This window comes from Battus philenor, unplaced genomic scaffold (assembly GCF_028537555.1).
Source record: "Battus philenor isolate CCGP_79_NKW_IND1 unplaced genomic scaffold, ilBatPhil1.0.hap1 SCAF_11, whole genome shotgun sequence".
In the NCBI taxonomy this organism is placed as follows: Eukaryota; Metazoa; Arthropoda; class Insecta; order Lepidoptera; family Papilionidae; genus Battus; species Battus philenor.
In genome coordinates this window covers 15,350,209-15,373,406 of record NW_027181673.1, presented here as the reverse complement: position 1 = coordinate 15,373,406, position 23,198 = coordinate 15,350,209, and the positions used below count along the sequence as shown (strand labels likewise).

Below are 23,198 nucleotides of genomic sequence, written 5' to 3'. Positions count from 1 at the left end.
AACTGGCGCAAGCAAGCGACAGATCTACGTTTTATTAATTATCTACGTCTCACGGCATCAGAAGCCAGGACTTATCTACCGTCGAAACCAGCCGCGACGCGGAAAATTAAAGCGATTAACATAATTCGCGACTGGGTCAATATATCTTCCGGTACTTTAAATGTTAATTACCGGGTAATGTTGATGTTATATATTTAAATACTGCACTACTCAGCAGTATGCTTTTGAATAGTTACTTTAATTAACTAACAGTTTCAAGGTGGCAGTACAGATATATATTACGAATTAAATCATTTATTTTAATGTGTACGTTAAATTAAGGAAAAAAAGATAAATTATATAAATTAGGCGAAAGAGTTCATGCTGTTAAAAAATAATTGAATGAATAAATTAAATTCTAACTTTTTATCAATGCGCAGTGGCGGTCAAAAATTGTATTTATAGGAGTTTAACAGGTTCTTCTGGAACTGTGAGGTACGGTCCTGTTTCTAAGTGTAACGTGTGCGTTCATCGGGCACATTTTGTCGGTCGACGATCAAAAACCGTCTTACCTCCAGGTTTGATTACGAATATTTATAAAATCGCTAAAAATATGCAATTTGTCTTGAAATTGTTTCCTTTGTTTTGTATACATTTGCACTTCAACTCCGCTGTGTGGGTGCAGCGTAGCGCGGCAGCGGGCGATGGCGGCTGGTGGGATTGGGGATTGGGGCGAGCGGGGTGTCCGAGTAATATGTAAGGGAAAGGCGCGGCCGCGACGCCGGCCGCAGGGCTGCCTCTGCCTCCCGCGACGCGTCGCACAGCCGCGGTCAGAACTCATGACCTCATTAAATTAAGCGTTATATAACTGCACGTTGCATTTGTTTGGAACTAACAAAGAGCTTAGCTGACCTTTAAAGATAACCGACTAATTAATGAAAAGTTTTTGTTTTATTTCGTTTATTTTGGTGCGCTTTAGCCGGTCGTGTGGATGGTTCATGTTCCAACGGTCGCCTCGCTCTATGATGGTTAGATGGTTTCCTTGTTATCCGTGACCACGTGTACCCAAAATGTTTGACGCGGTGTCGCTTTGGGTAGCCCTGCGCCCGCGTGGTGTGGCCTCGACCCGTTTCCTTGAGCCGAGCTTCCGCAGCGCCCCTGCCGCGCCACCGCCACGCCACCGCCGCAGTCTCTTAAATAATTATCATTCACATTTCTCTGTTTACATTTGTCGTTCCATTGTTCTTGAAGAACCAGTGATGATCAACCCCCGCCCCCGCGCGGGTGGATCGCACTGATCACACCGTATGCCATGAGGGTATTGGACTTCTTGAGTTGCTTAACCGGCCTCATTAGTGATCAGCTTCTAAATAACTTGTCTTTTGTAACTCTTCTTGCCTGTAGCGACGAGATTCCTGAAGCGTTCGTCCTTTGTGCGACGTGACGGCAGCATCTGAACAGCGAAAGAACGAAACTCGTAGCGGTGACTCTATGTTTACATATAATGTATATAATATATTGAGTGGAAGTAAAGTTAAACTATTATTTAATATATTAATATTTAAATCTATACTCTAAGTAAACAGATTTTTATCCAATTCTATCATAGTTTTTAATGTAAATGGCTCCCTATGGCTTCTCATCGCCCGCACGCAACAGACACCGTGACCGTTTCAAAGTGAATTTGAAACGAAAAGGATGTTACGTTTGAATGATCCGTTGTTCGGAGGCGCCGGGGCGCGGGGTGTCGGGTTCCGTTGGCGAACGAGTTTGGGCGCGCGTGTGTCGGAGAGGGCGGAGGTCCATCAGTCACACGCGGGTTGCGCCGGCATCCCCGGGCGGCGCTCCCTGCGGGGCAGCGGCGCGTGAATCCGCGCTCGCGTTTCAATCGGCCCCGTCGGTAAAGCAGCGCCTCCTTTCTCTTTTGCACAGGTAAAGCGCCTCTCACTCTCGCGCCGATTAGCGGAGAGGTGATACGCGAGCGCCAGTCGCCCACCGCCCCGCGGCCGTGACGGTTGTGCGTGATGTGTCAGTGAGGTGCCAGTGACGTTTGTACATCGCTCGAGCGCCGCGTCCGCCATGGGTGAAGTGAGTATCCGCACGGATGTCGGCACGCGAGTCCGCAGGTCGTCGCCGCCGCGCGCGCTTGCCGTCCTGTGCCGCGCGCTCCCATATGCGGGATTGCGTGCGTGTGTACGGGCCGAGATGTCGCGCGGTGCCGAGATGCCTGATAATGACCGCTTATCTGTCGAAATTCAACTTGCGACCAGTTCCCGCGGCGGCTGTTCTCTCGTCGAAAGCAATAGTTGTCAATCATTAAGGTTCGCTGGAACAAGGCTTGCTCGCGCGCACCGCGGGTAACGTCCTCGTACCCACATCTGAAATATCTACATAAACAGTTACCCGAGCGAGCACTCGAGACGCGTGCGTTGTACTCGTGGGTTAATACGCGAGCGTGTTGTTACAAAACGCGTGCGGCTGCGCGGCGCTGCGCGGCACTCAGCGGCGGCCGCAGCGCGCCGGATGAAAGTGAGCTGCGGTCCGCCGCGTGGGTCGCCGGCTGACCCGGTTGCGCGGCCGGCGGCTGCGCTCAATTGATTCGTTCCTCGAATCCGATAGAGATTTGCTCGCGGAAAAGCCCTGATTTCTTTTTCGTGATCGCGGCTGGCGACGTCCGGTCTGGTCCAATCGTTCCGCGCGTTACGATTGCCGGTTAAGGCCGACTCTTAGTGTTCATACTGTTTAAAATAGATCTCAATAACTGCACCAATAAAACATGATTCAGCATTTTGGCGCCGGCAAGTGTCCGTTCATATTGACAGCTGGCCGTATTTAATCTTGACTTCATTTCGGCAAATTGTCGGCCGTCACGTTGGCGCCGCGCGACCTTTGCGAGCGAAATACCTACAAGCGAGTAAAACTGGCGCGACGCTTTTGTGTTTACTCGAGTCGAAAGAAAGGCAGGCTCCGTCGAAAACATCTGTTGTATTGGCTGTTCTGCTGTTCAGTTTATTTAATCTACTACATGACTCATCGGTTAACTCTTTAATTCGTGTGCGGTGCGGCACGCGGCCGCTCGTGGCCAGCGCCGCGGGCCGGTGGCTCCGCGCGGTCTATTTTTAAGGTCAGCAGAAACAAGTACACAGCGCCGCGAGACCAAGACACACTTAGTGCGCGGGGACACCGCGTGCCGGTGTGTGCGAGATGACTAATATAGCTGACTTATTCGCATTTTCTTTATTCCAGTCACTGCTGAAAGAAGATCCCCTTTCGAGGATACAGAGGGAGATTATCGAAGTAACGGAAAGGGAGAGAGAGTTCAAGGAGGGCCATTTTAGAATGAACAGGCTGCTGTCCGAGTCCACGGCGGACGTCAGCGAGCAGAACGGCCACGTGAACGGACACGCGGACAGACCCGCGAAGACGCTGAGCAGAGCAGTGTCCACCTCCCAGCTGCTGGGGCCCATCGCGCCCTCGCCGCCGCCCACGCAGACCCTTCTCAACAGTAACGGGTACACGCGCCGGTTCACGCCGCAGACGGGCACCAAGGGTATCATGCAGAGATTCATCGCCAGCAAGGGCAAAATGTCAGTGACGTCCCCGGTCTCGCCGACCTCGCCCGTCAGCCTGAACCCGCCGCTAGCGCTGTCTCCTACGCTCGCGACCCCTGCCACGCCCGCAGCACCCGTGGTGCTCCTCCCCACCGCCATCACGCGCACTCCCGAAGGAAAACCGGTCCGCAAGGGCTACGTGCCTGTCGAAGAAAAAATACAGAAGGAGCTCCGGGAGATGAAGGACAGGGAACACGAACTCAAGAAGATGAGAAGGAAGCAGAGGCCTTTCGACATCGAGCTGAGCGACAACGACAGCGGCTCCGAGTCGGACGAGTCGGACGTGCCGCTGCCGGGCCGGCTCAAGGCCGCCAAGTCCATCGGCGAGCTGTACGAGTCGCTCAACGAGGAGCTGCGCTCGCCCTCGCCGCGGCTCAGCTCCGGCAACGACTCGCTGGGCAGCCTCAAGCCAGCCAAGTCACTGGCCGAGCTGTGCGAGCTGGCGCCGGGACAGGAGTTCCTCGCGCCCAGCTCCACGCGACTGATCGCGCAGTGGGAGTCCATCATACAGCAGAAGCAGGAGGCGGGCGCCGCCTAGTCGCCGCGCACGCGGACTCGGTGCCTCGCGTCACGTCGGAGCGTGTCCCCGCGCGCGTGCGGTCGGCGCTGCGGCGGCTGTCGTCACCAGATCTGGGCCACTGCAAGCGGCGGTGTGCACCGCGCGCGCTGTTGGAAAGCGTGCGGCGTGTGAGTGCAGTTTCTTCCTATTGTGGCGCCAGTTTTTGCAGATTGGTTTTCCCGCGCTCCGGCCTGTGAAACCGCGCGAGATGTAAAAACCGTGTAATGGCCTTTCGATCCGCTCCCGGGGCCGCGGCGTATTGTTCGCGGTTTCCGACGCGACCCGCCCGCTCCGAGCACTGCGCTCCGCAACTTTCGCGTTCGGTACAATAATTGAACCCGCGATTATCACAATCGCCTGCGACCTCGCTTATCGTGAGTTCTTGAACATAAACGTACATTTATTTCCTCGAAGTTTCATGTTTGTTATCGTGTTAATGGATACGGTTCACATTACCCGAGATAAGACTTTGTTGTTTATCATCTGTTCGGATTCGCGTTGAGTCCGATATCTTATTGTCCGCCGATGCCGATATTGCTTGGAAACAAGTAAAAAGGCGAACGTACTTAAATTGTTGTTAGCTGAGTTATTCAGACTGCTAACATTCCCGCTCTCGATCTCGTCGAAAGTTTTTAATAACAACTATGTTCGTTATGTTCCAGAATAATCCGATACATTATGAATAATACATCAAATATGATAAATAAAATAGCGAGTGTGCGATGGCCCGGGCGGGCGGCCGTGTACGCGCGGGGATACCTCGGGCGTGTACAGTGTAAAGTCCTCCGACGATCGAAACTCGGAACGGTTTTGTGGGACTGAATTTTGTTTTAGAAGTGTTAATTTGTAAATATCCACGTTTCGCATGTAGTGATTTATTTATTTTTAATCTGTGAAAAAATATTTACATATCGTAGGAAATGAATTAAGATAATTGATTATGAATTATAATATTATTTATGAAACGAGCTGAAATTGTATTTCAGATGGGTGCGTCGCGTGCGCTCACCAATGTAATATCAATTTTATTTATTCGTTTAGGTAATAATAGAAGTGTCAAATGGTGTGCCTTATCAAATTGAATGCCCGATTCAAATGTAATCCTATACTTACTAAAACTTTACAGTCTGTGGTACTTGCACAAGAGTTTTGTTGTATGCGTGCTGTATGTTTTTTAACTTTTAATGTTGACTCGATGACAACCGTTAACTCGTATTTAAGTCAGGATTCAACTTTTAGATACGATAGAACAACGATAACGTTCTTAGCGTAGTAGGTGAATAGTCAATTGTAATTAATACTTATTAGGGATGTTCTTAAATATTTATCGAGGCAGTGGTTACTCGCGTTGCGCCGGAGCCTGAAACCGCTCCGCGTGATGGATAGTGCGTTTGTTTTGAAATATTTATATGTATACATAATACTAACAATGTGATATGAAGATGCCTTGAATGTTGTTATAATATTATATGCGCGCGCGCCGCGGCGGGGATTTTAATGAATGTTTTAGCCACAATTGTATTTGTACACGAACGTTGAATGTTTATATATTGTGCATAATAGGTGAAATGATAATTTATGTTGAACTAAGGTTTTTGCAATAAATATGGTGTGAAAATCCATGTGTTTTTTTCTTACTAAGCTCGGTGCAGGGCCGGCTTTGTAGGTTCATTTATCTTCAAGGCTTTATAGCGCGGCATGAATCTCTAATATTCATTTATAATGTCACTATACACTTTATATCAGGGGTGACCAACCTTTTTTGGTCGGAGGGCCGCAGTTTCAAAATCAGTGGGCTATGAAAAAAAAAAAGTATATGTTCAAGGTTCAAAACATTTTCTAAACGTAATTTATGTTCGTAATCAACCGATTTACAACTATTTAGACACTTTTATTATCTTTAAAGCCTTGATTCTAGCATTTAAAATAAATTAAAATTTACTTGCCTCGAGGGCCGCGGGTTACTAATCCCTGCTTTAGATAAATTATAATAAACACGTAGAGTACATCACTAGAATGCTAGAAATTTCCAATTTGACAGTCCACCTCCTCCCTGCGTCGTGTGACTTACTACTGAGGTTCATGACTCTCCTTGGAAAGGTTCTGGCGCAGCACGTCGTGCCGCCTGTGACTGCGTGTGTCTTCGGCAGCGCACATTGCGTCGGTCACTGTGACTGGCGTCAGACGCTTAGTCAGCATCCGTCTACCCTTCATTCATACCATTGATCAAGAGTTTTTTTTTTGTTAATTTTCAGTAATTATAACCCCCTAGAGTATAGCGCCTTTAAATACTTGTGGTCCAAGTATTTTAATGTACTCTGTTCAGAGAAGAGCCCATAATGAAATCATTACAAAGCTATGTATTATTATGTTAAAACCATAATTTGTGTGTTGTTGAAAATGGGAAGAGTGTAGAAAAAAAGACCACGTAAAGCTTTTACTAACACACGCTGTCACAGATTGCGCGACATTCACGTTATATTTATGTCTAGCGGTGAACGTGGTGTGATTAACGTGATGACGACAATGTGAGCAGATGAGTATTTTGTATTTTATTTGTGTGGCTCACAGCGTCAATAAACAACAAGCAATAGATAAGCCAATTATGAGTTACGCAGATAGTTTATGAAGTTACTTAATCTTATCGGCCTCATATATTAAAGATAAGTTAGCAAAAGATTAGTAAAATACATTTAAATGTAAATTATATAAAAATATAAACATATGTACATCTAGTTCTGCAGTCATTTTTCAATACCTTCCAGTTTAGTCTTTACTCTACTGTCAGTCTAGTTATCATGTGGATATAAAAAGTAAAAAAAATGTTGCCGGCCAGTGAGACGGCATTAGGAACTGCAACGCTGCAGCCGTCGCCTTGGCGCGCACTTCGTGATTAAATAGTTTTTATTATAAAATCCGTTTTCCTTTTTCCTGTCAGTGCGTTCGCCTATGTGTAGAGTTAACGGAAGATCAACGGGCTACGACAAACAATTTATAATAATAAACTCTACTTCTACTTTTATAAAAAACCATTCTTTTAACCAATAAATCTTAAAAAAAAACTTGTAAAAAGTTTTTACCGTATCATTACAGAACAGGGAATCGATTGGATTCTTATTTCTCTTTCACACAATAGTGCACTTAACTGCAAATATCTAATGTTTTACTTTAGAAATGTTAATAAAAATTATACTACATATTAAAGGACTAATTGAATGACAATTGACGAATGAATTACTCCATTCTCTTTGTAAGAAAAGGACTAATATTTAGCCACTTCCGCGCATGCAGTGGTAGTCGTGCAACAAAGTGCACCGCCCGCTAGCCCGCTAATAAGTGCGTATGCGGCAAACAATGCGAATCACATAACCGCCACCGCCAAATTACTCAACACGTGTTTCACCCCTCCACGGGGCATCTTCAGGAGTTATGTTACACCGATTAGTGCCAAACACAGAGTCCGACAAAGTTTACTATGACGTATGAAACTCTGTATTTTCAATTGAAGAACGTCACTAAAAGCTTTGCTTGATTGTCAATCTCTCCTGACAACCTCCTTGATCACTCGTCTACCCCAAGGTAAACGAGTGATGACTATAAAGGATCTAAAGTAATGTGAATGCATTGTAATACGTGTTAAAGTTGAAAAACTCTTAAAAGGCGGGATACTGACGCTCGAATGTACTTTCAGAGTACTTAGGACAGCGGCGCGCTAAGCAGGCAAGCAAACTCGCGGCGCGGCTCTAAACTCACGACCGCCCAAAAGCACCGGCAGTCCACATGTAACATTCTCTTCGGACAAATATTTAGGTCTAAATCTATGCATACTCTGACTTATCTACCTCGCTTGCAGTCGATGACGCTCGGCTCGTTAACTGTAAAATGCTTTACGACTTTTACAGCTCCGTCGACCTTAAAACCCAATCGAAGCTCTCCGCCGCTTTAGCGGATTTTATTTATGAAAATACTTGCACAGATACCGTTTGTGAATTGATTACTGTCCATCGTTTTCTACTTTTTAGGAACAGATTTCGTTATGTTCACGGATTAAATATATGGAGTCATAAAGATACGCACGCCGTCCGATAGTGAAGGAAACACGATGTCGCCCGACCGCGGGATTCCCCGCGTCCCCGGAACGACTTCTTTGAAATGGACAAATGCTTTTTGCTACTGATTTTAAAATCTTACGAAATTCTAGTGGCATTGCTTTAGGAACTAAGCTCCTGCTGTCCTGCGATCCGCCATCCGCCGAGGCTCCAAATCTTGGCTTTGCCGAGATGAGTCTTGATTTGATGGTTAGCTGTTTCTAATTTTGCAATGACTAGGAGACATTTCGCAGGCAACAACCAGTCACCGGCAAAAGTTTATTGACAACAATTACTTTAATTACGAATTGTTTTTGAAATTGAGAACGGCTGTCATTCCAACCCATGAACGCCCACTAGAAGACATAGTCTTCCCCAAAAGGTATCATTGGAGGACTATATCATAATCGTCACGCTTGGCGGATTGGCGATCGCAATGTGGTATTATGGTACGCAGAGGAAGCCGCTGCCCATCCTCTAATGTGGTTGTATGTTTATAACCAGTGGAATTGCTAAATAATTAAAGTCCAAGATGTGATTTATACAAGCCATATCCCGGGAATTAAACCCGCAACTTACGATCGGGAGGATCAGTCCTCTACCGCTGGACTACCGCCGCTCATTGTTTTGTTTTACGAACGGACTGAACCCGACACGATCAGCTGGTGTCGTCGCGCTGGAACCTCGCATCGACTTTACACAGCGCAGCGCGGAGCCGGGCGGAGATGAGCGCATGGCATGGAACTTCGTTGACTGAGCAAACCATACAATACATGAATTTAAATACTTCAATGTAAAAGTACTTTTATTTATGATTTAAGACTGGAAATTCATTATTTTAAGAGTTAATACATTACATTTATACCTGCACTGTACTAACTTTTGTATGGATAAAATAATTTTTAATAAATAAAGATAAATAAACAATAACGTGTGTGTTATTCATTGTGGCTGTAAACGGAATCTTGTCTTTTCAGTCCAACGAAGCTGTAAAAGCCAGAAAAGCTAACAGCGTTCAAAACTAATCGGATAGTACCGCTGACAAAATTACTTACAAAGTTTAATTCGCCTGAGACCGCCGAGAAGCGCGCGGCGGCGCCGCCGAACGTGACGCGCTTTGATCCAACCCCTCCCCCCGTCCTCCTCCTCCCCCTCCTCCCCTCCCCGACCTACTTTATCGATCGGTGATTTATTATGATTACATTATTAGCACTTGACTCTGCAGCTAATGGAATACAAAACAATCCGCGTATGTACATTGACAATTAAGTCGATTTATGCACGAGATGCGGAGGGTCATCGCTCAAATGTTATTCTCGGACGCAGAGTTTTCCTCAAAACGCAGAGGAATGCAGTCGGAGCCCGCATACTTTTGTAATGTACAGTCTGCCGTGTTTTGGTCATATTGCTCACCTCGTTCGAGTTTGCTTTCTCGCCGTTACCTTAACACACGTTTTAAGATTCTGTGCAAAACATAGCTTTGACGATAGGCAGGGAGATCCTAAGCCTTGTTCTAAAAAACGGCTCGACTCGACTACAACTTCGCTTTACCAAGTTGCGTGAAGAAAGATCGTGTTCCGTTTTTAATAGCGATGCTACCAATGAAGGCACAATCTTAGAGACCTTATTATTCTTGAAAAAAAAAATTCTTTTCTTCGCCGTGTTCACACCCGTCGCGCTCGACATAAAACTCGGCCGGCTAAGCTTCCTAAACATTTGCGATTTCGTTCGACACACATCATGTCCCGTTAGTGCAACCGTTGTGATCTGTGACGTGCGATAAAATTATAAACCTTTTATTCTAATTTTCAATAATGATTTACATCTCAAATTTATTCGTTTTAAAGTAGTGTGTAAATATAGTTTTACTGTGTTTAGTTATTTGTAGGGCTTTACTTCTTGCGCTTTTAACTATCATTGTCAAAACAACCTAGTTTTGGTTTCGATATCATATCGCTCGGTAAAGATGCTTTTACAAAATTTCTTTCTCTCCGCGCTCACCTCCAAGATGTCATGTTTACTGTACATCCGGTATCTTTTTTCCATGAGAAATATTAATAAGGCTTATTGAAATTTTACTTTCAAGACTTTATTCTTATGTTATCCTTATTGTATGGTTGGTTATCATATTTAGGGTCATATCTGACAACCATATATTAAAGAAGTTTTAACAGATATATCGATGAACGACTTTATTAGTAGTTATAGTATAGTCCTGTTTTTGTATTCGGGAGCCGAAGTTTATTTCAAGTAATTTTCATTTAACAATCAATTTGTGTTTAGTTGTAGGCTGCTAACAGCAACAGATTAATTAAAGATTTGGCCCCGCCAGGTGCTCCTGTGTTGCGACTCTGAGAGCGTTCTGAACGACGAGCCCACCCCGACGGGTACGTCGCTCTACACTATGTGATTCTATGGGACGTCCGTCTTATCAATTCCGTAAACATTCCCAAACTTCTGGTGCTCAAACTTACAAAAAACGCGGCTCCAACGCTCTGTCAACTTTAGTTTCCGTAGTCTGTGAACTAAAGCAAATAGTTATTATCTGAAAAACATCTACGTCGTCACTTGACGTATATGATTAGCGAGAAAATAGAATTAGCTCGAGATGTACATCCGGAAGCGCCTCGCGTACGCGACCGCGCCGGCGTGCGTGCGGCGCCGTGACGTCACGCGCGTCACGCCGCGCACAACTGTTCGCGAGCAGCGGCCACATCACGCGCTACACGAGGCCCACGTGCGCTCCGGTGCGACTTGTATTCGAGTCGCGATCACGAATATTGTACAGTCTGCTCCCGTCAATAGAGTTATGAGAGTTATGTTTGTCACTCAGCCAGCCGCTCCTGAAAACAATTAGATAAATGGTAAGTTACAAAGACGGCTAACTTTCTGAAGTGCCTGCTGGTATAATTTAATATCGTAAAGCTTAGTTACAAAGGTGAACAATATATTGTTAACGCAAATTTAGTGCAAGTGCTAGTGGATACGCTTATCTGAGAATGAAAGTGATCTCATAATAATCCGGCTGGTATTGTTGGATCCTCTTGTGTGGGTTCTTCTCATATCAAGATGCGGTTCCAATCGTTGTAGCATAACTCTACGTTAAAGCTCGGAGTTTGACAGTTTTAAAGAGATTTTTCCATCTTGTGGGAGAACGTCCACGAGATCAGTTTCTTTACATCATAAAACGATTAATTTTGCCTTCAATTTAAATTACAAATCATCTCATTAGCATTATTATACCTGTTTGTTCATCTTAAGCCATAGAACTACTATAAGCGAAAATTTAATATTGATGATCAGTCGACTAGTTTACCTTTTATAACGTTTTTACTTCTGTAAGTTTTATTATTTTAAACAAATAAATAATGAAGTGGAGTTTTGTATCGATGTATATATCGGTGTACCACTCTATTCTGGTAATTTACTCTAGCAAATGGTAGGAGATGTATACGAATATGTGGGGGCAAAGAAAAACGGCGTCTAGTTCGGGCGTCTGCCAGAATCACCGAAGCTTTGTTTATATTCAGATACGGAGGTCTGTAGCTGCAGTGCGTTAAGCTATGAGCAGTGAGACGGGGACGCGTGAATGACGAGACGCAAACGAGATATTTGAGAACAGATGGCATTTGTTCTCATCTACCTTCCCGTCCGACTTGCACACCCCAGACAGTGACTTGCACTTTCGCGAATACCATAGTTAGATTATGGGATTAATATGTTGCACGCATAAAGCTGGCAAAATACGGTCCGGAGCGTAATGAAAGCAAAACTAAACAGCGTTATACGAGCAACGCGCGTCACTTACGATCGGGTCAAAGTCACGCTCGACGCGTCACGTGATTATAAAAAAAAGTCAGTAATTAATTTTATTAAGTCAAACACAAATTACAATGCACCGGGTTTCTTTTATTTCGATCAATATACTGTGACCTTAGAGAGGCAAGGTAAGACTAAAAATTCCATCTCACTCAAACCGAACAACCCTCACTTCTAATACAGGCGTCTCTTTATATTGTACATTAGAAAGTTTCAGGGAAGAGTCAAACATTCTCAGCATCCTTACTGTGCTACAGATTATATATTACTTTTTTGTCCATCTCAGGTTTGTTTTAACACACGACAAAGATCCATTTTCAAGGTAAACCAACTGAAGCTTCTATTGGTTAGCTTTTATCACAAGCAGAAGGTGTCGAAGAACACAGGCTTACATTTGTAGATAGTGCTACCGAAACATTTATTAAACATACGCTCCGCTGTCAGCACTTGCGGCGGCTATGCTCATAGTCATGTTCCACGACCCCCCACCCCGCCACGCTTGCCTAAGCCCGGTACAGCGGTTTCGGTAGCATTGAACCTGTAAAATTCTATGCGCGACTTTATTTGCTGGGATTGAGTAGTACACCACATGTATAAAGCGGACTAGAATTTTCTTTTTGTAAGAAGGTTCAATAAAAGTAAGAGCATTGTGTGGAAGCCCTCCATCAAATTTGCCGATCTAAAAAAGCCTACTATTTGGAGAATAGACTTTAGACATTGTTTTAAAATGAAACAATTTGTACTGAACTCGTATACAAAGCAAGTAAACAGCCCGACAGACGGAGCGGTTGCTGTTGCTGGTGGTGTTTGGGAGCTTGAGGGCCGTCGGTGCCGCAACAACAGGCGATGTTGCGCTTGAACTTGCAGCTCGCGACGTGGGAGGTTTTATTGATCCGTCCGCAGCGCGCGGCCGAGCTAATCGCCGGCGCTGCAATCTATCGCGCAGATAACGTTTATCGTAATTTCGAGTGCAACTGATCGGCGCGACGTTGCCGCTCCGACCGCGGGACATTTGGAAAACGCGGCGTTGGCCTTTTGTTTACGCCTTGTTTACACCGCGCCCCGACTATTTGGTTCGCGATTTGCGACGCCTCGTAGGAATCGATCCTTCCAGAAAAAATCTTACGAACCTAATTGTTTACCAAGGTCAATGACAAGACTGACCGGCGTACGCGAAGAAAAGGAGGTAGACGGACCACAGGTGGTAAAATGGTATTAAAATGGAAAGAATGGTACACAAGAAACATTGAGACAAGTCGTGAATCGTAGAAAGCTAGGTGGGAAGAATTTAAAATTACAGGAGTTTCAAGAAGTAAAGCAATCCAAGACCGTCTAATATTGAAATCATAAAAGGTATTTTTTGCAAGAGAAGACAAAATTCAAAATCATTTCATAGGCTTTTTTGTAAAAAAAAATAACTAAAAAAACTGGTGTATTTTAAAGTGTTCTAATAAAGGACTTTATTCTCTTATCTTCTGTTATAATATGAATTACTTGGTCGTAGGTAATCAAACGGCATTATGTCCGTTTGTCGAGTCAAGCGACAATTCATTTGCAGTTATGACTTCCATTGGTTCGCGACGCAAACGACTTTACCGAATGATTCGTCGCATTAAATCTCTCGGTGCACACTGCGCTAATCTTATTGATAATTAATCCAGAGGTGGCGCGACGTGTTGTCGTTAAAATGCTAGTCAGTGTCGGCGACAGTTTTTGTCTCAGGCCGAGAAAAAAATCTTCATGAATACGTAATTCTATATTTATAAATGTATTTTGATGTGAGCAAATTGTATTCATAGTTTGTTACTAGAACTGCTGTTATTTAAAATGTCGAATAATTTGAAAATGTTGCCGCACCGGCACTTGAGAAACATAGCACGGGGCAAAACAATACAACGCATCGGTATCCTCAAAAGGTCGCCGCGATAGCCGGCCTCGCGCTGCCGGTGTTCAGCGACTTTCCGCCAACTTAACTATGTCATCGATCCACCGGCAGCGGAGAGCTCACCCGAGCCGTATGCACCAGCTGGTGGTCGCCACTCGAGATCCTTTCGGACCAAACTTCCTTCCATTGGTTCCACGAGTGATGTGCCACGCCCACTGCCAATTCACACGAGCGTCATAGACGCGTCCTAATCTGGTGGAATTCCACAGCAACAACACCACACTTTTTTGTAATAACTGTCACAAATGAGTGTAGTGTAGTTAGAGCTATCATTCCGAAACTGTGATATCACTTACAAAACCATTGACGCAGCTTTAGGATTTGATTACTGAAAATCTTCTCTTTTCTGTGAAAGTGTATACAGTTATGTTAGTTATATTGTGGAGCCTAGTGAAATGTTTACGCCGATTAGCGCTTATAAACGTAACTATTTACCGCCGCGTCGCATTGTCATTGTTATTGGGCGCCGTTTTTACAGCGCATTCAAATAGATTCGGCGCGCTCGTGTGTCAATGTGGACTGTTCATCGGAGACAAAGGCGCGCGCAGCGTGGGAACTGTTGCAACAGTTCACGTGTCTATGTCGGACACGAGTGCGCCCGAGCTGGACACAAGCTGCGTCGCACGACCCTCTTGCTCGATGCTTCCATTGCTCGCCCGATGTGCGAAGATCCTATGGGCAGCTGAACGTCTGCCCACCCTGCTGCTGTTGGTGCCCCCGCGAGGAATAGCGGAGCTGCCGGTGATTGAGAGCCTAGTCTTTATATAATACATATATAATACGCTATAAATACATATATAACACGCTCACCTCACACATAACGTCCATCGTCCCTTAATAAATATTAATATTTCTGTTATTATTCCTCAAAAACTCGTCTAGAAATGAGTAAATGGCTAAAGAACCTAAGGCTTTATTACCAGACCATTGTAACAATATCGGATAATTCAAAACACAACAAAGGAACATAAATTATATCACTTAAATGTTTCATTGATAAAGTGCACATACTGATATATGCCACTAGGGCACGGCAGCCTTGACTCTCTGAGCTTCCAAAATCAATAGACGGTCGCGTGTGGCCGCGTGTGGCCGCGTGTGGCCGCGTGTGGCCGCGTGTGGCCGCGTGTGGCCGCTCGGGCAGCGACCGTCACGCCGCGTGGGAACCCCCGCGCGCCACGCCGCTGACTCAATTATTCTCTAAGTATCGGGGACGTCCCCTTTCTTGAATATTTGAACAGCGCTTTACTTTACTTGTAAGTCAGGCAATAATAATCAATCAACAACATCATTTATATCAAGGAAACATTTCTCGAATTTTCTAAAAATATGAACTTAAGGTAGTAGCCGGATGGCGGTTTGATTTCAACGCCTATACATTCAGTATTTATATTTCTTCACAATAAATATGTAATCATCTTCACACATATACTTTTTTGTAAAGTTAATAACAAAAATGAGTCGGAGTTCATTGTCCGGTTCGCCTTAAAAAGTGAGAATAAACTAAATAAACAACCGTCTCAACCTTTGAGCCAACACAACGCGTCTTGAAGTATGCAGCGAGTTGTAATAAAATTTAATCTTTTGTAAACATAACCGCGAGATTCTCATGCTATATACGAGAATGTTCAGGGCCCTTAAGTCAAACAATGTAAGACAAAATTTGGCTTCGGTGTCGACTCCCCGAGAGGATGTCGGTGCGATAGCGCGCCCGCGATTGTGCGCGGGCCTCGCGCCTCACAACCAGTTCGTTTATTTCCCACGCGAGACCAGTTGTAGGTTAATAATTGAACACGGCCACTGGCGCAGTTAAGATAAGTTCGTTTCCTGAGAGGCGAATGATTACATAACATATTCATTGCTCACTAATGAGGGACCCAAGTGGTCCCTAACCGACGCCTTCGCTATTGCCTTGCAGGATTTGCCTGATCGAATCTATTACATTACGCACTTGAAGAAATGACACGAATACGCAATCGAATGATGTGTTCGCTCTCGGACTATTTCAATGTTTTTAAAATATGTCGTCGTCGTCGGTTCAGCCCATAGGCCTCCCCCAAAGTTATCTATAAGGGGGTTATATCAAAATCGCTACGCTTGTCAGACAAGTTTGGGATCGCAGTGTGCTAATACAGTACACAGAAGACGCTGCTTCCCATCCTCTGGAAACTTCTATGTGAGCAGTGGCATTCTTATATAATTAATGCACAAATTGTGAATTGTATGAGATTGTATCCCGGGAACCGAACCAGCGACCTAAGATCGCAAGCCCCAGTGTCACGGGCTGTCACGGCACAGATTATAAATATGTATTTTTTTCGCCTTTTCTTCTCAGATCCGGGTTATTTTATTCGAGCTGGCAGTAGACACAACTTGATGTCAACAAGAGATATAATCCGTCAATCATATGTTGAAAAAAGAATTTTCGAATTTCCTTTTAAACAACATACGAAGTCGAATCGAATAGGTTAAATGTTACGTAAAGCTCCTGACCGCATCATAAAAAAGCTATGAATTGAAACCCTCGAGGAAAGCATATAATAGCTGACCCAAGAAAACCTGATGCTACACTCACTAGCAGACGTGGACATGTAGAAAGGTAAAGTGCTGGGTCCAGATAAATCCAGTTGGAAGTTCACGGTAGACGCCCTCTGCTCCATTAAAAGGCGCGCAGGAACATAAGCAACGATGAAATCATTGAGAAAATACCAACTTATACCCCTGGACTATAAATTGTCACTACGCGCACGATATTAATTATATTAATTATAGCCCTTCCTCTGAGATATCGCTTGTACCCTTGCAGTGGGGAAAATTGATGGATTAGTAATAATTATAAATTTCCTGCAAACGCGGAATTTTTACTGACCTACAGTCAAGTGCCGTTAAATCTGTTTTACAAATCGTTCATCGTGTATAAGGTACATTAGTTTTAGTAAATTCGCTAGCCCCGGGGAATTACCACGGGGTCATCCCCGCACTGCGAGCGGAACGCGGGCGGTATTTTGCTGACCTTATATAGTCTTGCCATTTACTTGATGAGCAATAAAATACTTGAATTTATTTCCATAAACATTCATGTTTTTGTAAATGTTCACCTGAAGCGGCTGCGTGTCGATGCACGGAGCCTGTAAAGCAATCTTTAAGAAATCATAAACTGCGCTACTTCAAATTTCAAATAGACGGTTTATTTACTAGAAAAAAACATAAATTAAATTCCTGTTTACGTTAATTGAAAAAATTAATAAACTTGATTATCATCATCTTAGACATAGAACGTCCACAGCTGGAGATAGACTTCAGTCTTATATTTCCAACAAAATATATTGGAAGCGTCGCTGACTGTCAGCATGTACCGACGACTTTAACAAAGCCGTCTGCTCATCTCCTGGACGCAACTCCTGCGCTGCGATTGGAGGTCTGTCGTCTTTACTCCAAAAAGTGAAGGCCCCGGCTGCTATCTGTTCTATGCTCTACTTGACCTACCTATTAACACTTAATGAATGGAAAAAAGTATTTACGTCCTAAAAATACGCTAAGACTGATTTCAAGTAAACTGTGAAGCGGCAAAAGAGACAGAAAATCCTCAACAGATGCGTCGCATTGCTTTACTTCGTCAGCTAAAAAACTAGTCCTTTCACTTTGTGATATAAAATATAGAATCTTACAACATGAATAGAAATCATTAGAATCGAATGTGATTAATTATAATAACTGGTTTTTAATAATTATTTGATATTAATTTGCAGACGTCGCGCGCGACCATTAGTGTAATTGATTTCAAATTAAAAACGTAACGGTGAAGTGGTCGCGCGGCAGCCGCCGGCGCAGGAATGTCTGATACAATCGCACTGTCACCTTTCGCAATATCCCTCCGTAGAAAATAGTCATGATCTCGAGCAGGATTTGTGCCGGCCCTTGTCCGGAACACAGCGATCATCCGTCTCCAGCAGCATCGGACATCAACACACTGTCTTTTTATCAATCAGATTCAAATTATTATCATCTTCAATAACATGTATCTCTCTTAAATCGCTGCGATGACCAGTCTCGCGCTGCCCGTTCCCAGCGACTTCCCGCGATGGGAGGCTTAGTAACGCCGCGTCTACCAGCTCGTGGTCGCCGTTCGAGAACCTTCCCACTCAGGTACCGACATGACCACTATGTCCGTAAGTCCAGAAGCTGGATATTTCTGACCTTATATCGACCGTAATGTCCTGCAGTAAGCGAAGTGAAGCATTTACGCATGTTTATCATTTCGAAATGCTAACTCAGTTCATCTCTATCCTCGGGGTCGTTCCGGGGAAGCATTTCTATGTATGTTTGCCCCGGCATCAGTTTTTGCGTCCAATATATCATATATATCCTACTAAGTTGTACTTGTAATGCAATTTCTTAATATATTTATAGTGATTACTTGTGTATGTCACGAGAAACTTAAATGATGCAACCTTGAACTTGAAGCTGCGAGTTTGCGATCGCAAACGCTATCTGACAAGACTATAACAAACTCCGACGGTTTTTTTTGTGATCACTTTCACAAAAAATATTTTAAAGGTAGAGCGATTCATTTCCAAGCTTTCTTAATATTACTTGAAAATCCTTCACACTGTGATTGTTTTTTACGTTTACATTTACGATAGTTTTAATTTAATAAACTTTTTAAATATATTATATGATAATTATAAGACACATACAGAATCTTGTTGTGCGTCCGTACACAACTGTGAATTGTCCATAAAAATATATAATTGTAATGTATTATGTGTGAAAAAAAACCTCGCCGCGCATGGCGAGCGGCGGTCGTCGCCAGCTCCGTTAACTAGTGCGAAGCCCGCGCGCCGCCTCGCGTGCGTCGCTAAGATTTTCGTTTTCCCGGACGACATATCACGCGATTATATAAACATCACTTTCGTTATAAGTGCATAGATAATTTATCTAATTTTGAGCACAAAAAACAGTAAAAAGAGAAATAACAGCGCTGCCACACACGAAATGCTAATTATCTGTTTTGGCAGAGAAAGTGTTTGTCAAATATGCACTTTCAGCGGAACCTGTTCATTGAGTCGTGTTTCAAAGAGTCGCTGCAAGCTTGCGACCGATTGCCATTTTTATTAAGATTTTAACTTTATCTTGGTGTAATTTTGTACTCACTTGTCTGTACGTGCTATTGTCATCTGCTGATCAGATGGAACGTATGTGTATCGGTGCATCGCCGTAAGCTTCTTTGTATTTGTGAAAACGTAGCGCAGGAATTTCCAGTCCGAAATATAATTTATATATTAAAAACATTATAAACTTATGATCACATCTGATTACTTATGTATATAATGCGAAGAATGTTAAGAGAAGCTAGATTCAAATTGAACTTCCCTACAATAGCACCCTAGTTAAATTACGATGGTTCCAATTTCTCTCTGACCTGAAAAATTTAGCATACTCAGACATTACTTTTCTTCAGCACTTTTTTCGTCATTAGCTGTTCTTAATACATAAGTCAGGGCAATTCGTTCCCATTTGATAACATTTTTAGCGAGACATTGACAGACATGTTTGCACTGCTTGTAGAGAGTTCTTAGTCATAATAAACTTTCCGTCAGACATTTAGTTGCCGGAAGTGTTAAGTGGATGTATTGCGCAACCAAGTGGAGGCATGGGGTGACGTGGGGCTCTGCAAGCCTTGCTATCCACGCTGACTCACCGACGCACGCGCAGCTCGCAGCTGGCTTCACTATGTGCGGCCTGCGTCAACGTATTAAGAATAAAGAAACTAACATTTGAGCATATTCTCCCTCTTGGACTTTATTTGAAATAACGCGTGTCGATCGAACGGAGAAGTTCGCGAGAGAGGCTACAAACTTAGTTTCTGCGAAGAGGCCTGCACTAAGTGCCTTCAGCGCTCTGTAACCTCACACCCACTAAAGTATTTAATAACAACTAGCAAACATCTTCTATTAAAAAAAAACACACACACACAGCGAGACATTACACTACGAGCCCGTTTGTTTGACGGGCAGGCGAAGAGAAGAGAGAAGCGAGAGCGTTTTTAGAATAAGCACATAGACTACACGTAGGCCTTCGCTATAGATTTCCAATAAGATAGTTGGAAGTTTCCAATAAGATATTTTTAGTTTTTATTTTTATTTTGCTTTCATCTCGTATGTTTCGTTTTATTTATTAAATCTTTTGTAATCCCATTTCTTAGGAATTGAAAATGGTCGTCGATTATTGATCTTGAGCTTGATTTTCTACACCTGTAGGCTGTATTATAGATATTATGAAACCTTATAAAAGAATCGTATGAAATAAAACAAAGTAAGACAGTTGGCAAAATACCGGACATAACAATTTCCTGAAGTAAGCCGAAAGCATTGAAGGCCGGCGCTTGCGCAGATAGACGCGGTCAATGCGCCGCTGCAATGAATTACATTTGCATGAGTAAACGAACTATTGCTCGCAGTATCTTGGCCTGTTACCAGGAGAACCCTACCTTACAGGCTGTCTTGTTTATCTCGATTAACTGGTACATTTGATGAATGCAGAAACTTCCTTATCCTTTTAAAAAGGACAATGATTTCCAATTAAACCAAGCGGCGTACGCCAGCGGAGTTGGCAACAAATCGACTCAGTTGTTCCCACGACATGCGTGCGCGATCGTATGTCGTTACGATATCACGTTACTAGAAGTATATATTTTTTTAAACAGATGTATATGTAGTGCAGAAAAATGTGCGTTGCCCGTTTAATAAACCTCCCCGTCATTGTTTCTTGTAGATTCAAATGACTCGAATTTCATACAAATTACTCGTGTGCAAGGCCTAAAAGTCGATTTATTAGCGGCATGATAACGGAGATTGACGTTCTATAGCACGAGTCGATCGCAGCTGCCTTATTTGGTTCTCTCTCGAACTAGTTCCTGCCTTGTCGATGTGGTGGGTTTAAAAGTCGTGGCCGAGCTATCTACGGTAAATCTAAAAGGAATCTACACGGTCGGACAGAAGCAGGGCTGACGCGAGGCGGCGTCTCCTAGAGGGGACGATGAGCCTACTTCAGAGTTTAGCAGATGAAACACCTTTAAGAATCAATGAAAAGAACTTGACACTCTTTCTATGATAATGATTTTATATACAGTTCCTTCGCCTCGTGCTAGAGTATAGTACACTACAATTTGTTCCGCTGTAGTAAATGGACAGGTCTTTGCGCGAGAAGCGGAACAAGTGTTCCGTTTGATTATTGGTCAGCACTTAATTGAAGCGTCACAATAATTTGGCGCCGGACAAATTGTCCCGGCGGCCGACAAGGCAGCCTTACTTCCGACGCGCGTTCGGCGTGTGCTCACGTCCGGCGCAACTGTGTTACGTTGCTTATTACTTTTTAAACATTTATTAAAAAATTGTTTTCACCCTTCACTCTGTTCAAACTCAACTTAAAACAGTGGACATAATGTCTTGTAGTATTCTTACCAACCTTGACCTCGAAACAAAAAAAAAATCCCAAAAATATATTAATTTTATCCATTTTTCTTTTAACGATTCAACTATTACTTCTCTTAGGAGATATTCCTTTCTAACAATAATCTCTATATTATTCCAATTAATACTTCGAATGTAATCGCAGTCGGACTTCGTCTCTCCGCATTCAGCTCTACCTTTGGCGACGCCCGTGTGTTCTGTCAATTGAAGAGCTACATTTCAAGAGTCGACTGCGGGCATCGAATTTGAAAACCGCTTACGCACCGCCTCTGAGAGTACGAGTACATCGTATCATATCTTGCAAGTAATAAGTTGTTTACATTACCAGTAATATCAGAAATAACGAAATACACGTGTTCACTTCTTCTATATTTGGTTTAATTCTTGTTAATAGTTTGGTTTTGCCATAAACCCACATTAGGCTAAACCTGTATCAAGAGTATCTTGTATACAGCGTGTTCTCTTGAAACCTTCACTAAAAGACTACTACTAAAATGCGTAATTGAAGCTAAAAGCAAATTGATTTAGTAGTTTTCTTTTTTTTTAAATATCCTTAATGTAGTTGGTAGCAGTGAGAAGAATTGCTCGTGTGAAGTGGCAGTGATGTTAGCACCTAAAGATTCTCAAGTGGCGACTACAAGCAGGCGGGCGGGGCATGCATATATCCACTGAGTGGATCGATGACATTGTTAATGACAGAATCGCTGAATGCGGGCAGCGCAGGACCGGTCACCTTGGTGTTCTTCGGGGAAGACTCACGCCCTGCGGTGAACGTTGGACATGATAACAATGATAGTACTTAGAGTTATTAATACTCAAACTGCGTTATAATTTCAAATCGTTGATGAAGAAGCGTCGATTGTTCGTTTCGGCTACCCGACGGAAGGAAGCCAATGCTTCCTCTGCGTCGGAAGCAGCGGTCGTTTTTGCGATAGCCTTCATGAGCCCGGGCTCGCGCGCCGGCGGACGGATTTTCTTTAATTGCTTTATTTCAGCCGCGGCCGACCAAAATTAATTATAACCCGCCGCGTAAACACGCGGACGTCAAGGTCACATCTAATCTTGATCTCCTATTACCCTCTGGTTTTGTATTTATCAACCGAAAGTTTGGACCTAGGTCAAGGGCTGACAAACCGCGTAACAAAATAAAAGAGAAACTAAATCAAAGTAATTAGACCAGTTTTAAAAAAAAAAGTAATCTCACGTTTGTTAAAACCTGTGGTATTTTATTTCTCTTTTTAGTCTGTTTCAAGGAAAAATTAACTTATGTCATATACATATAATAATAATGCTCTTTTAAAAGATATATAAAACATTACGAATAACAGTTACAAAGTGGCGGTTATGATCTTTAACAATATGAATACGAATGTATAACGACGACTAGAAAGTCCTTGTAACAGTCTATTTGAATAAAGAATATTTCAATTTAAATTGATTTAGTTTTCATCATAATTATTTCAAGTGTAACACTTTCATTGCTGCCCCCCCCCCCCACCTTTATAGATTAACAATAGGTTGGAAGCTACCGACGTCCAGCGCCTTGCGACGACCTTGAGAAGGTCATATATCCATCATGCCAGTGGACGCCTCACGCTATGCTTGCCGGTCAGCGGTTACTAAATGTATTACGCAATCTCTGGTATGTAAACTTAACATAACCTGTGGTCTCGGATACTATAAACTCTAATGTACACAAATGAGTTCCTAATTTTATGGAGTACC

The 23,198-nt window shown here is 43.4% G+C and overlaps 1 protein-coding gene across 1 annotated transcript; it reads left to right on the top strand.

Moving 5' to 3' along the window:
* Positions 1-1,948: 1,948 nt before the first annotated feature.
* Positions 1,949-5,767, top strand: mdu (meduse). The gene is made up of 2 exons (XM_068771834.1): positions 1,949-2,067; positions 3,226-5,767. The coding sequence occupies exons 1-2, from the start codon at positions 2,059-2,061 to the stop codon at positions 4,126-4,128; spliced, it is 912 nt and encodes a 303-aa protein (XP_068627935.1). The 5' UTR covers positions 1,949-2,058; the 3' UTR covers positions 4,129-5,767.
* Positions 5,768-23,198: the final 17,431 nt, after the last annotated feature.